Source organism: Quercus suber, unplaced genomic scaffold (assembly GCF_002906115.3).
Source record: "Quercus suber isolate HL8 unplaced genomic scaffold, Cork oak 2.0 scaffold_853, whole genome shotgun sequence".
Lineage (NCBI taxonomy): Eukaryota > Viridiplantae > Streptophyta > Magnoliopsida > Fagales > Fagaceae > Quercus > Quercus suber.
Genome location: NW_027070283.1, coordinates 83,999 through 95,546, shown reverse-complemented (window position 1 = coordinate 95,546; position 11,548 = coordinate 83,999). Strand labels below are relative to the sequence as shown.

General features: G+C 32.8%; 1 protein-coding gene across 1 annotated transcript; it reads left to right on the top strand.

Annotated features, from left to right (window-relative positions):
• The first annotated feature begins 1,366 nt into the window (after positions 1-1,366).
• LOC112025742 (sodium/calcium exchanger NCL) lies at positions 1,367-10,048 on the top strand. The gene is made up of 7 exons (XM_024058426.2): positions 1,367-1,881; positions 3,988-4,173; positions 6,676-6,857; positions 7,873-8,018; positions 8,100-8,367; positions 8,500-8,808; positions 9,569-10,048. The coding sequence occupies exons 1-7, from the start codon at positions 1,509-1,511 to the stop codon at positions 9,815-9,817; spliced, it is 1,713 nt and encodes a 570-aa protein (XP_023914194.1). The 5' UTR covers positions 1,367-1,508; the 3' UTR covers positions 9,818-10,048.
• Positions 10,049-11,548: the final 1,500 nt, after the last annotated feature.

Sequence of the window (11,548 nt, the reverse complement as noted above, 5' to 3'; positions counted from 1 at the left end):
ATTAAGCCTTGTAGAGGATATTCAAATTTGGCATTTGACACATCTCATAAGGCTTAGTTTTTGGTGTTTAGTGTGCCAAATGCTAAAATTTTAGTATTTGGCATACCTGATGCCAATGCTTTAGAAGCGTATGGACACAAATGCTAAAACAAATTATTCTATTTCTCTCTCCTCTCTTTCTTCTCTCTTCCCGCATATCTAATTTCTTCTCTTGTCAAACCTCACACTCTCTTTCTTCTCTCTCTTTTCTCGCATATCAGATTTCTTCTCAAATTTAACATAAAAGATGTGATGTAGGGTGTATTGTAAAACATTGTGCTAAAATAATAAAGTAGCTTTTTGATCTATTAATATGGTATATTTTTACAATAGCTAATGATGATGCTCTTAATGGCCAACTCCTCCTCAAGCTATTTGTTATATTCAAAACATTTATAAGTTTTTCCAAAATTTACAAAAATAAGCATAATTAGTATTAAATTGCATAATTATAAAAATAGTGTTTACGCGTTAGTTAAAGTGCTCATTCGTTAATATTTTATTTACCATTAAGCCTTGTAGAGGATATTCAATTTTAAATTTCTTTTTCTTTTTGTTTTCAAAAAAAAATTCTTTTTATTTTTCTTTTTCTTTTTCTTTTTTTGAGAAAAAGGTAAGTCATCAATTTAAAATTTCTTATTTAAGAAAAAATAAAAATTATCCTTTAAACTAACTAAAATCTAAATAGGGTACCAAAAGTTTTGTGGCTTCACTGGCATTTTCTAATATTTTTAAGTAAAACATCTGCAATTCAAATCTTCAACTCCCAATTATGGATGTATAAAAAAAAATCTAAAATAAGGTAATATTCTTAAAATGTAAAAATATTTACATTTTTATGTTTCACTAAAAATCATAAGAAGTATTTGGCAAGTCATAAAAACTAAAACAATATACCTTAAAAGGAAAAGAATCATATAATTTTTTTTAAAGATAATTATAATTTTACTTAATAAACTAAATTAAAATGTACAATATTTTACTTATGTGCAAAAAAATGCACAATATTTGTACTAATTGTTTTTAATTATTATTAGTATAGTATTGTTCCCGATTTGGTAAAAAAGGGCAAAAACAAAGATTGATTACAGTTGCACCTTCTCATAAAAAGTGACTTATGATGGTATATTTAAATACTGCTTATTTTATTAAAAAATAATAATTTTTAAAGAACTATTTACTCTAAAAATACTATAGATTTGCACTGTTAAGTAAAAAAAAAAAAAAAAAGGGGACGTGGGATCCAAACGGTCACTTTCAGACGCGCTTCCAACGCTTATCTCACACACAAACGCACTGTCTCTCTCTCTGTCGACTCACACAGACACCACCATTCACGCACTAGTCAAACAACGTTTTCTCTTCTGTCTCTACAATTCTAAAACAGATATATATAAATACAACAGATTCGTATTTAGTTAGCCTCAGAACCAAAAAGATAAGAGTGAAGATTCCCACCAGAACCATCCATGGCTAATAAGTCTAAGCACCACCTAACCGTCTCTATCTTCCTTTTCCTTGTAATCCTCTCTGGTCCCACCTATGCCCGATTCATCGCCCTCCGTTCATCGCCGGATCTACTCTCCGATGGGGTCCACCTCACTCTCAACCGATTCGCCGCGGAGACTTCAACGTGCGACGAGACCTACGGGTTCTTACCGTGCACCACCTCGGTTCTCGGAAACATCTTTCTAATCGTTGTGTACGGGTTCCTTATGTTCATATCTGCCAAGTCATTGTCCGATGGGAGCGAGCTCTTGTTGGAAACTCTAGGACCTGGTATTATTGGCGGTCTCTTCCTCCCTATTCTCGGTGCTCTCCCTGATGCCATGCTCATTCTCGGTACGCGTTTCTTTTCTTATTTTTTATAATTAATATTTTGTTTAGCCACTAGATCTCTTATTATTGGATGATAAATAAACTTATTGGTTAATAAGAAGAGTTGAACTATCACTTTTTCTGTTTGGTTAATAGAAGAATGTTTGTTGTTTGATAAATCAAGATGATTTTGAAGCTAATCTTCTTAATATTTTGTGTTGGCTGGCCATGTGAATGTGTTGTGTTTTTTCACCCAAAAAGAAAAAGGAATGAAATAAATGTTAGAGGTTGACGGGAGGTTTTGGTTACCATACTAGGTCCTGGTGTAGGTGTGTGGGGACCAAAGTATTAAAAAATAGATTTAGCCTTTTGTCCGTACCCACTAAACTAATGGAAACAGAAATTGAAATTTGGATCCAGAATCCAGATTGATTGTTAATAAGTTTTTCTAATTTTTATTTGCCTTGTGTTACTTTTTTAAGCGCTTCATGTGGAGTGGTTGAGATCTATCTATTCTTATCTATTCAGCGCAATCACACAGAATGTTCACCTTCACATTTCAGATTTTCTTTTCTCATTACTATGCTTGCTTCTAACCCACTCTTTCGCCTCATTTCTCCTTTTTGGACCACCATTGATTCCTTTAATTTTTAGTCTTTTTTCTTTTACTTTACGGCACCGGCACACCACCCCTAAATCCATATATAATAAGTCTTTTATACCCCTCTAAAATCGAATACTATAAGAAAGCCCCTTCAATAAAAAATCTCTATTAGGAACTCTCAACTCAAATAATACCTGTGGGTTCAAATATTATGTAATCTCCTATTTTGTAAAAATTAAAATAAAAAAAGTTTATATACTTATAATACGATTTTTTTTTTTTATACGTAATAAGATATATGTCATAACTCATAAAATAAAATTACCTAAACATACTTTTGAAGAAATCAAGCCAAATTATCTTGTAAATTAAGCACGTGCTTTTAAGATATTTGTCAATTCTTCTTTGAAGTTTTTAGTTCCATTATTTCTCAATTATCATAAAAAAAGAATTAATTGGATGGGCATAATATTATAGTAATATATTCAAAATTAAAGGTTGTTGAATGAATGTTTTTTTGCATTCCTTCATATGCTCCTAAAAAAAATCTAATGATTTTAATTGAATTTTCTGGATACAAGTATCAAAATAATAGCTAATGAGCTCGTGCTCAAATGGCATCTCTTCTCTTTGTATTCTTGATGCAAACATTAAAATAAATCTTGCTCTGTATTTTTGAATGGTTCTTGAGTTTTCAACAAATTAAGTTCTAAAAAATTATTGAAAAGAAATGAAATACAACATTCTTGACGCCCGATTCTAAAATTTAAACTCTGCAATATCTTGAATAAATTTTCAATGAAAGATATATACATTGAAAGGACATTGGCTTTTATTGGTTTTTTAAATAAATCAACATATTAAGAAAATATTAATTCTAAGATATCATCATGAGCCACCCTAAAAGAAATTTTTTTGCCTTCACCACTGAATAGGTGAGCAATTATTTGTACATTATTTAGATGCACTAAAGAGGAAATCTTGTAAATGATGCACAACGTTTTTTTTTTTTTTTTTCTTGAAGCTGGAGTAATTTATTCCTTGTTTTTCTGGTACCATTAACAAGAGTTGGCAATGTGTACACAAGATTAGGCTTAAAAATGGAACCTATTGGAATAATTAATTTGAAAGGATACATAAGTTAATCCTATGGAATTTGGTGCAATTCAGTCCTTTGCTATTGGATGCAGGTCGCATAGGAAGTTTTTCAAATATTTTAATTTTGATAATTTTTCAATGTTCGTAAGTCAAGTTGCTGACCTTAGTTGGCTTACATGTCTTATCAACTTGGGTTTTGCTCATTGTGCTTAAGTGTTCTTATCCTATCACTTTGTTTACAACCTTTTTCAATATGATTCTTTTGCAATCAAGATATTTCTTACCTAAATTGTACAAAGCTTATATTTAAATTTTGACTATACTCCTCTCTCTCTCAGTACTGCAGTTTATCAATTAGAACTTTCATACAAACTACACCTGTTACTTGATTTTCTAATGCTTCTAATTGACTTTCTTGTCTTGTATAGTATCTGGTCTTTCCGGATCAACAGAAACTGCTCAGAGTCAGGTCTCTGTTGGAATGGGATTGCTAGCTGGGTCAACTGTTATGCTTCTTACAATAATATGGGGATCGTGTGTTATTATTGGGAAGCGTGACATTATTGATTCAATTGCAAGAGATACAGAGGATACAAAAGGCTTCAGTTTAACTGGTATGTACTTGGGAATTTTTTTCTTCATTAGAAATCTCTATAACTACTTAACAATATCTACACACACACACACACACACACACATGTTTGTTTGTGTGTGTATAAAGTTCAAAGAGCCGGCTTTGTGAGCCCTCTTTTGGGTACTTGAAACATTAAAAAATGCATTTCTTTTTATTCGGTGTGGGGTGGGAATGGGAATCCCAGGCCTATGTCTGTGGTGGCTTTTTAATTAATACAGTACCATGGGATACAAAATATTATTAAGGGATAGCAATGGTTGATAAAAAATCCAAGGCATTAGGCCTCAAAACATGAAGAGAGTGGATAACCATATGTTATGATCCTAATGTCTCACATGGATTAAGTGTAAGCTTAACCATGTGTTTATAGGATGGAGGTAACAATGGAAAATTGTCAAGATATTAAAAACTGTAAGGCAATGCTTGGGTTAAAATTAAAAATTTGTTTAAAATGAAGTGTGAATAAGTAATATAACATTGTTTAATATGAGGTGTTTGATTTATGACAAATCTATTAGTCAGGTAAGAGATTTCCATGAAAGACCAACATGAGTAATCACATGACATACACATGATTTTTGCTGCATAATCTATAATTTTAGATTGACATTATTACACTTCACCATCCATCCAAGAGAGAAAGAACTAAACAATATTTTTGAAGCCTGATGACAAGAATCCCAATCAATGGTTTTGCTTCTTGTGGGCATTTAAAAGTTTGTTTATTCTAGCTTGTTTGCCTCCATTTCATCTGTGAAGATTCTCTTTCTCTCTCTCTCTCTCTCTCTCTCTCTCTCTCTCATAGCTGCCAAACACTTGTTTGGGATTTTTTTATCGTTCTTCAAAATGAAGGTAGAGGGGTTTTATTTTTTGTTTTTAGATAATGTAGGGTAACAATGTCATTTCCATATTATTGATGATGTGACAAAAAAATGGGTATGTTATATGATCAAATCATTTAGGATGTAATGAAAAGTTTTAAAAGAAGGGTTAAATTATCACAAATATGATGTTTGTTCAAATTTAAAGTCTAAAAAAACAATTGACACTTAAATCAATGTCTGAAGGAAACATTTGTAAAAATCCCTTAATGTTATCTTATGACCTGTATGTTGGGGAATTCTTGTGTGTTTGTCTGTGTTAGACTAGACTTATAGTAAAATTTCCTCGCTTTAGGAAACAATATAAAAAACGACATGTGGCTAATTTGGAAAACATGAAACTCCTTGAAGTAGTGTTGGTATAAGTGTACTTTTGTCCCAAAATCCATAGCCTCCTTCCTCTTTTATTTTATTTTATTTTTATTCTTTCCCAAACCCATACCAACTTTTTTAACCCAATTTTCTTTATAAAAAAAGTAGTATGATTTATATCATGGTTGTGTATGTTTTATAAAGTACAAGAGAATTATGTAAAATGCTGTATTTCAATTTTAAATGGTTAGCTGATCATCTGATTGTCATATTGTCCATTAATAATTTTTATCAAAATTTTTACATCAATTTTTTTATATTTATTATTATAGAAAAAGTGTGCATTTCTTCAATTATAGCACACTTGCGCTTTGCACCTATGCTCCAGGAGGCATTTTCGCTGAAATGCACCTCACAATCTTACCAACGCTGCCTTGAAGTTTAAGTGTAACTTTACCCCCTATAGTGTCTTAAGTGCAAAACGTTGATCAGTTGAAAAATAGGGGTTTTCAGGTGGGAAAATGTATGAAGACAAGGAAAGACAAGGATTTTTTCAGCAAAAGCTTGATTTCAGGAAGACGAGGGTTGTTATTTATGCTACTTTCAAATCAAAAAATCAAATGTGTCATCTGACTATATTTTTATTTATTAATATTTTATAATCTGAAAAAAATTGGGTTATTTGGGCCTCTGCCTACTGCTAGAAAACCCAGAACATAGAGTGGAGCCACTGATGCGTGCAACCTGGAATGGGGTTTACATGATTTACTTGATGTCCAGTTTTCATGAACTGTATGTGCCCTTCTTGGTTTTAATTGATGTGCTTAATTGAATACTGTCAATCTGACAAGTTTTTGGTTCAAAATTTGCAACATTGTTGATCAGTTTCATTTCTTACCTACATTACATAAATAGTAAAGAGTGCAAAGTTCCTAAAAATTCGATATGTTAGAATCACTTTGAGGCCACTGGTGGTGAAAAATTTTAGGCAGTTCTGAAGTGAAACACAGAAACAGATCTTCCCAGGTGGTCACACATGCATATCACTTCTAGTATTGACTCTGATTAAACGTATTACACATAGAGGATGACCACAAGTGGTAAGGGATTTTGTGTTTTCTGGGTTAACAACTATAGGGGAATTTATTTATTTATATATTCTCCTTTATTTTAGGATGGATGGCCACTGAATCATATGCTATATGTCCTGTAGAGTGAAATGTCATGTAACTTTGTAATTGTATAATTAAATGGTTCACATAACCGAATTAAATCTCATATCTTTGCAGAATCTGGCATTAGTACTGACATCTGGACTAGCTATGCTGCAAGGATGATGGTCATATCTGTCATCCCATTTTTAGTTGTCCAAATACCACAATTTCTCAATTCAACTTCAGGAAGGCGCTTAGCAATCTTGATTGGGCTTATTGTCTCTCTTCTTCTATTGGTTTCTTATTGCCTTTATCAGGTAAGCATGCCTATAATTCTATTTTCTCTGCTTCTTGGTAATCCAGTTTTATCCAAAATTTTGTATTCTCTTATAGATAATCTTGATTAATCAAATTTGTCTAATCATATGGGAAATTGGAAATTTTGTGCTACTCATTTTTTCAGATGTTGCTAAACATGTACTGTAGCTGGTTAGAATGAGTAAACTTCTTCTTGGGCTCCAATTCATGATGAGGAATATGGCCCTGATAAGCAATTGATTCAGTCCATGTTTGAATTGTTAAAATTTGCTGGTTTTTCTATTGGTAATATGTTTGGCCAGTAACGTGAATAAGATAAAATGATTGGATTAGGCAGGGATTGAACTTTGGCGTTTCAAGAGGCACAAGGACATTCTTAATCATTAACCTATTTTCCTTTCTTGTTGAGTTACAAAGAATGATGAATTATTTTGAGATTATTAGATTAGTTCACTGAATAATTGTATCTTTTCTGGTGGATGGAGTTGAACACTGGCTTCTTAAGAGGCCTAAAAAAGCTAAAAGTTAGTTGAACTCTAACTTCTTAAGAGGCTTAACAATGCTAAACCATTGATCTAAGTTTTTCTTAGGAGAAAAGCTCACAAAACTAATAATTTAAGAATATTCATGTTTGATATTTTAAAAAATAATTGTAGTGGCTGACCAACAGTTGGACTAGTGACTTCATCAACTACCGACACCCTTGATCGGATCAACCTTAGTGCAGATTTAATGACTATGATTTTAGATGCTAAGATTTGGAAGCTTCTAAACATGAAGTCTGATTGTGAAGTTTTGAAATTACAATATGATTTTAGTTGTTTGGTTAAGTAAATTTGAAGAAGAGGAGAGGATAGGATAGGGCCCTATTAAGCATCATTCTGGGTCTACCTCTCAAAAGGAGTGTTTTAATTTCCGAGCTAGCTTAGGCATTCTTTTGTGGTTTGAATGTCTGAAATTCTTTCCATATTGATGGTTTACTTTTTGATAGAGAAATTTAAAAACATTGTGCAGGTCCTTCAGCCTTGGATCCAAAAAAGAAAAATTGCTTATGTGATGCACAAGCGTGTTATATTAGGATTTCTGACACATCTAAAAAAACGTGCCCTGGGAAGGCTGCTCGATGAGAATGGTGAACCTGACGAAGGCACCATTAAAAGGTTAGTTTTTCATGAAGTAAAAGAAAATTGTTTATTTTTTTATTTTGTATTTGATGATTTTTTGGTTGGATATTATGGCAGGCTGTTTTCTTCAATTGATGTAAATCACGATGAATACATTTCAGATTCTGAATTGAGAGCATTGATGGTTGGAATTAATTTTGATAAGATTGACCTGGATCAAAATGAGGCTGTGAATAAAATAATGAAAGATTTTGATACATCCGGTGATTCTAAAATTGAAGTCACAGAGTTTGTCAGTGGCATTTCTAGATGGCTGAAGAAGACAATGCGGGCTCCTGCTCATAATCCTGGCTCAGAGACAAAAAAATTTAATGACTTTCACATGGTAAATTGTTTTTTGTTTTTGTTTTTTTTGAAGCCATCTCAAGGTAAATTGAGCTGATTCATATTCATATTCTCATATCAGAGCTGGTTTCATATCGCAGATGCTTATATGATTTCTTGGAAATTCATACAGGAAACGGAGAGAGAGCAGGATCTGTTGGATTTGGGGGGTCAAAGTGAAGAAGTTGTTGAGGGTGTTGAGAATTCCAAACGGACCACAATCAAGGCAGTGCTATTGTTGTTGCTGGGAACTATAATTGCTGCTGCTTTTGCTGATCCCCTGGTAGATGCTGTTGATAACTTCTCTGATGCCACTGGTATTCCTGCTTTCTTCATCTCGTTCATTGCACTGCCTTTGGCTACCAACTCTAGTGAAGCTGTGTCAGCAATTATATTTGCTAGCCGTGACAAGCGGAAAACTGCCTCATTGACTTTTTCTGAGGTTTGTTTCTCATTCCCCACTCTTATCTATGTTATGATTAGTGCTTACTCCAAAGAGTTGATACACAAATAAATTACAGGAATTGCAAGATATGTATTAAATGCGTTATTGGTATCTTAGCTAGGGTCCTAAGATTTTAAACTGCTCTTGTGAAACAATAGTTGGGATAGTACTAGATCATTTTGATATATGGATTTTTAAATGTCAATTAATGTTGGCACTTCTTCCGCACAAGAATCAGGTCACAAGAATCAGAGGGTGAGGTTGTGGTTTCTAAATCCATTGAGTGCATGTGTAATTTACTAATAATAAAAAATAGTCAACTACATTTGGTGGTTTTGAGACTTCCCTGGTGGGTGGAACCAGTCACAGAGGCTGCTTACACATCCATGGAAGTCATGGAACACCAGGTACCTGAATTTTGACCATAAACCTGCATTTATTTATTGGTGGCATTAAAAGCTCTTTTAGCTGGCTAAAGATCAGAAAAGTATGTGCAAACTTGCTTGATTTTCTCTGTAAACCATTACTACATGTCAAAGGAGAGCAATCCGTCAAAATACGGTTGTCATCGATGACAGGTTGGTGGTATGAATTTGATGTCATACCTCTGTTGTAGCTTCACCTAATCTGTTAATAGGTCTATCTAAACGAATTACAGCATTTGAAAGGTAGCATGAAAACCAATTATGTGTATTAGCTATGCTTTAATTTGAAATTATTGATTTTTGAGGGATAAATTATTAATGTCTTTCTGCAGCTATATGGGGCTGCAACGATGAATAACGTCCTCTGCCTCTCAGTCTTCTTGGCCCTTGTTTACATCAGGGGATTGACATGGGATTTCTCAGCTGAAGTGCTGGTTATTCTTATTGTCTGTCTTGTGATGGGTCTTCTGGGCAGCTTCCGCACCCATTTCCCTCTGTGGACATCAATATTAGCTATCCTACTTTATCCATTCTCACTGGCCCTGGTTTATGTTCTTGATTACGTTCTTGGCTGGTCATAGAATCATGTATGTCCCAAAATTTTGATTGGTGGGTTTTCATTTCATTTCATGTATGGAGAATCGTGGTTGTTTCTTTTAATCAGGTGTGTCTGTTTAGAATATAATAATACGTTGTAAATTTAGTAAGACATCTTGATTATTATTTTAAGTGTTTTGAGCTGGCGTAGCAGGGACAATTTTTGTAGTTGTATAATTATGTTTTTAAAACTCTGGTGTATTTTTTTTTCTTCACATTTTGGCCCTTTTGGGGTTTTAAATATGTTTTGTAAAAAATGCATCGTGAAAACATGATTGTGTTTCAGAAAATGCAGACGACTTCTCCAGTTTTAAGTTTAAACTTTTGGAAGTTAAAAAGGTCAAAATGCAAAATTCACTCTCTAAATTTCATTATTTTCCATTTCAATCTTTTAAGTTTAATTCATTCCCAATTGAGTCTTCCGATAATATTTTGTTAGTTGCTGCTGTTAACTTATCAAAACGATGCCATTTTGGACTTTAGTTAATATTTATTTTTAATATTTTTAGTTTTTAAAATTAATTTTTTTTTTTTTTTTTTTTTAAAAAAAACCCAGAAACTACACTAGAAGGGAATGAGAACAGCCAGCCAAGGATGAGTTTCTCCTCGTGCAATCCGTGAATCCCATGGAAATCAATCGTAATCACAGGCTTCTGGTGAATATCTAAGGCTAGAAGAATCGAAGAATCGAACACGAATAAGCTTCAAAGCTCAAAAGCGAATAGATCTACAAATCATGAGAATGAAGAAACATAAAGACCTTAAATACAGCTTTATGGAAATCTGCAAGGCGGAGGAAGAAACTGCTTTTATAGATCAAAATGACAAAAAAGAAAAAGAAAAAAAAGAAAAAAAAAAAGAAGACAGAAACTACACTAGTGGATGAGGTGGGGATTGATGGAGGGAACGGCGTTGTTCCCCACTAGTTAGTTTTTTCTGGATAAAAGTATTAAAATAATAGCTAATGAGCTTGTGCTCAAATGGCATCTCTTCTGTTTGTATTCTTGATGCAAACATTAAAATAAATCTTGCTCTGTAATTTTGAATGGTTCTTGAGCTTTCAACAAATTAAGTTCTAAAAAATTATTGAAAAGAAATGAAATAACCATCTTCTTTTCTTAATGAACGAACAACATTCTTGAAGCTCGATTCTAAAATTTAAACTCTGCAATATCTTGAATAAATTTTCAATGAAAGATATATACATTGAAAGGACATTGGTTTTTTAAATAAATTAACATATTAAGAAAATATTAATTCTAAGATATCATCATGTGTCACCCTAAAAGAAATATTTTGCCTTCACCACTGAATAGTGAGCAATTATTTGTACATTATTTAGATGCACTAAGGAGGAAATCTTGCAAATGATGCACAGCGGTTTTTTTTTTTTTTTTTTTTCTTCTTCTTCTTCTTGAAGCTGGAGTAATTTATTCTTTGTTTTCCTGGTATTATTAACAAGCAATGTGTACACAAGATTAGGCTTAAAAATGGAACCTATTGGAATAATTAATTTGAAAGGATACATAAGTTAATCCTATGGAATTTGGTGCAATTCAGTCCTTTGCTATTGGATGCAGGTCGCATGAGGAAGTTTTTCAAATATTTTAATTTTGATAATTTTTCAATGTTCGTAAGTCAAGTTGCTGACCGTAGTTGGCTTACATGTCTTATCAACTTGGGTTTTGCTCATTGTGCTAAAGTGTTCTTATCCT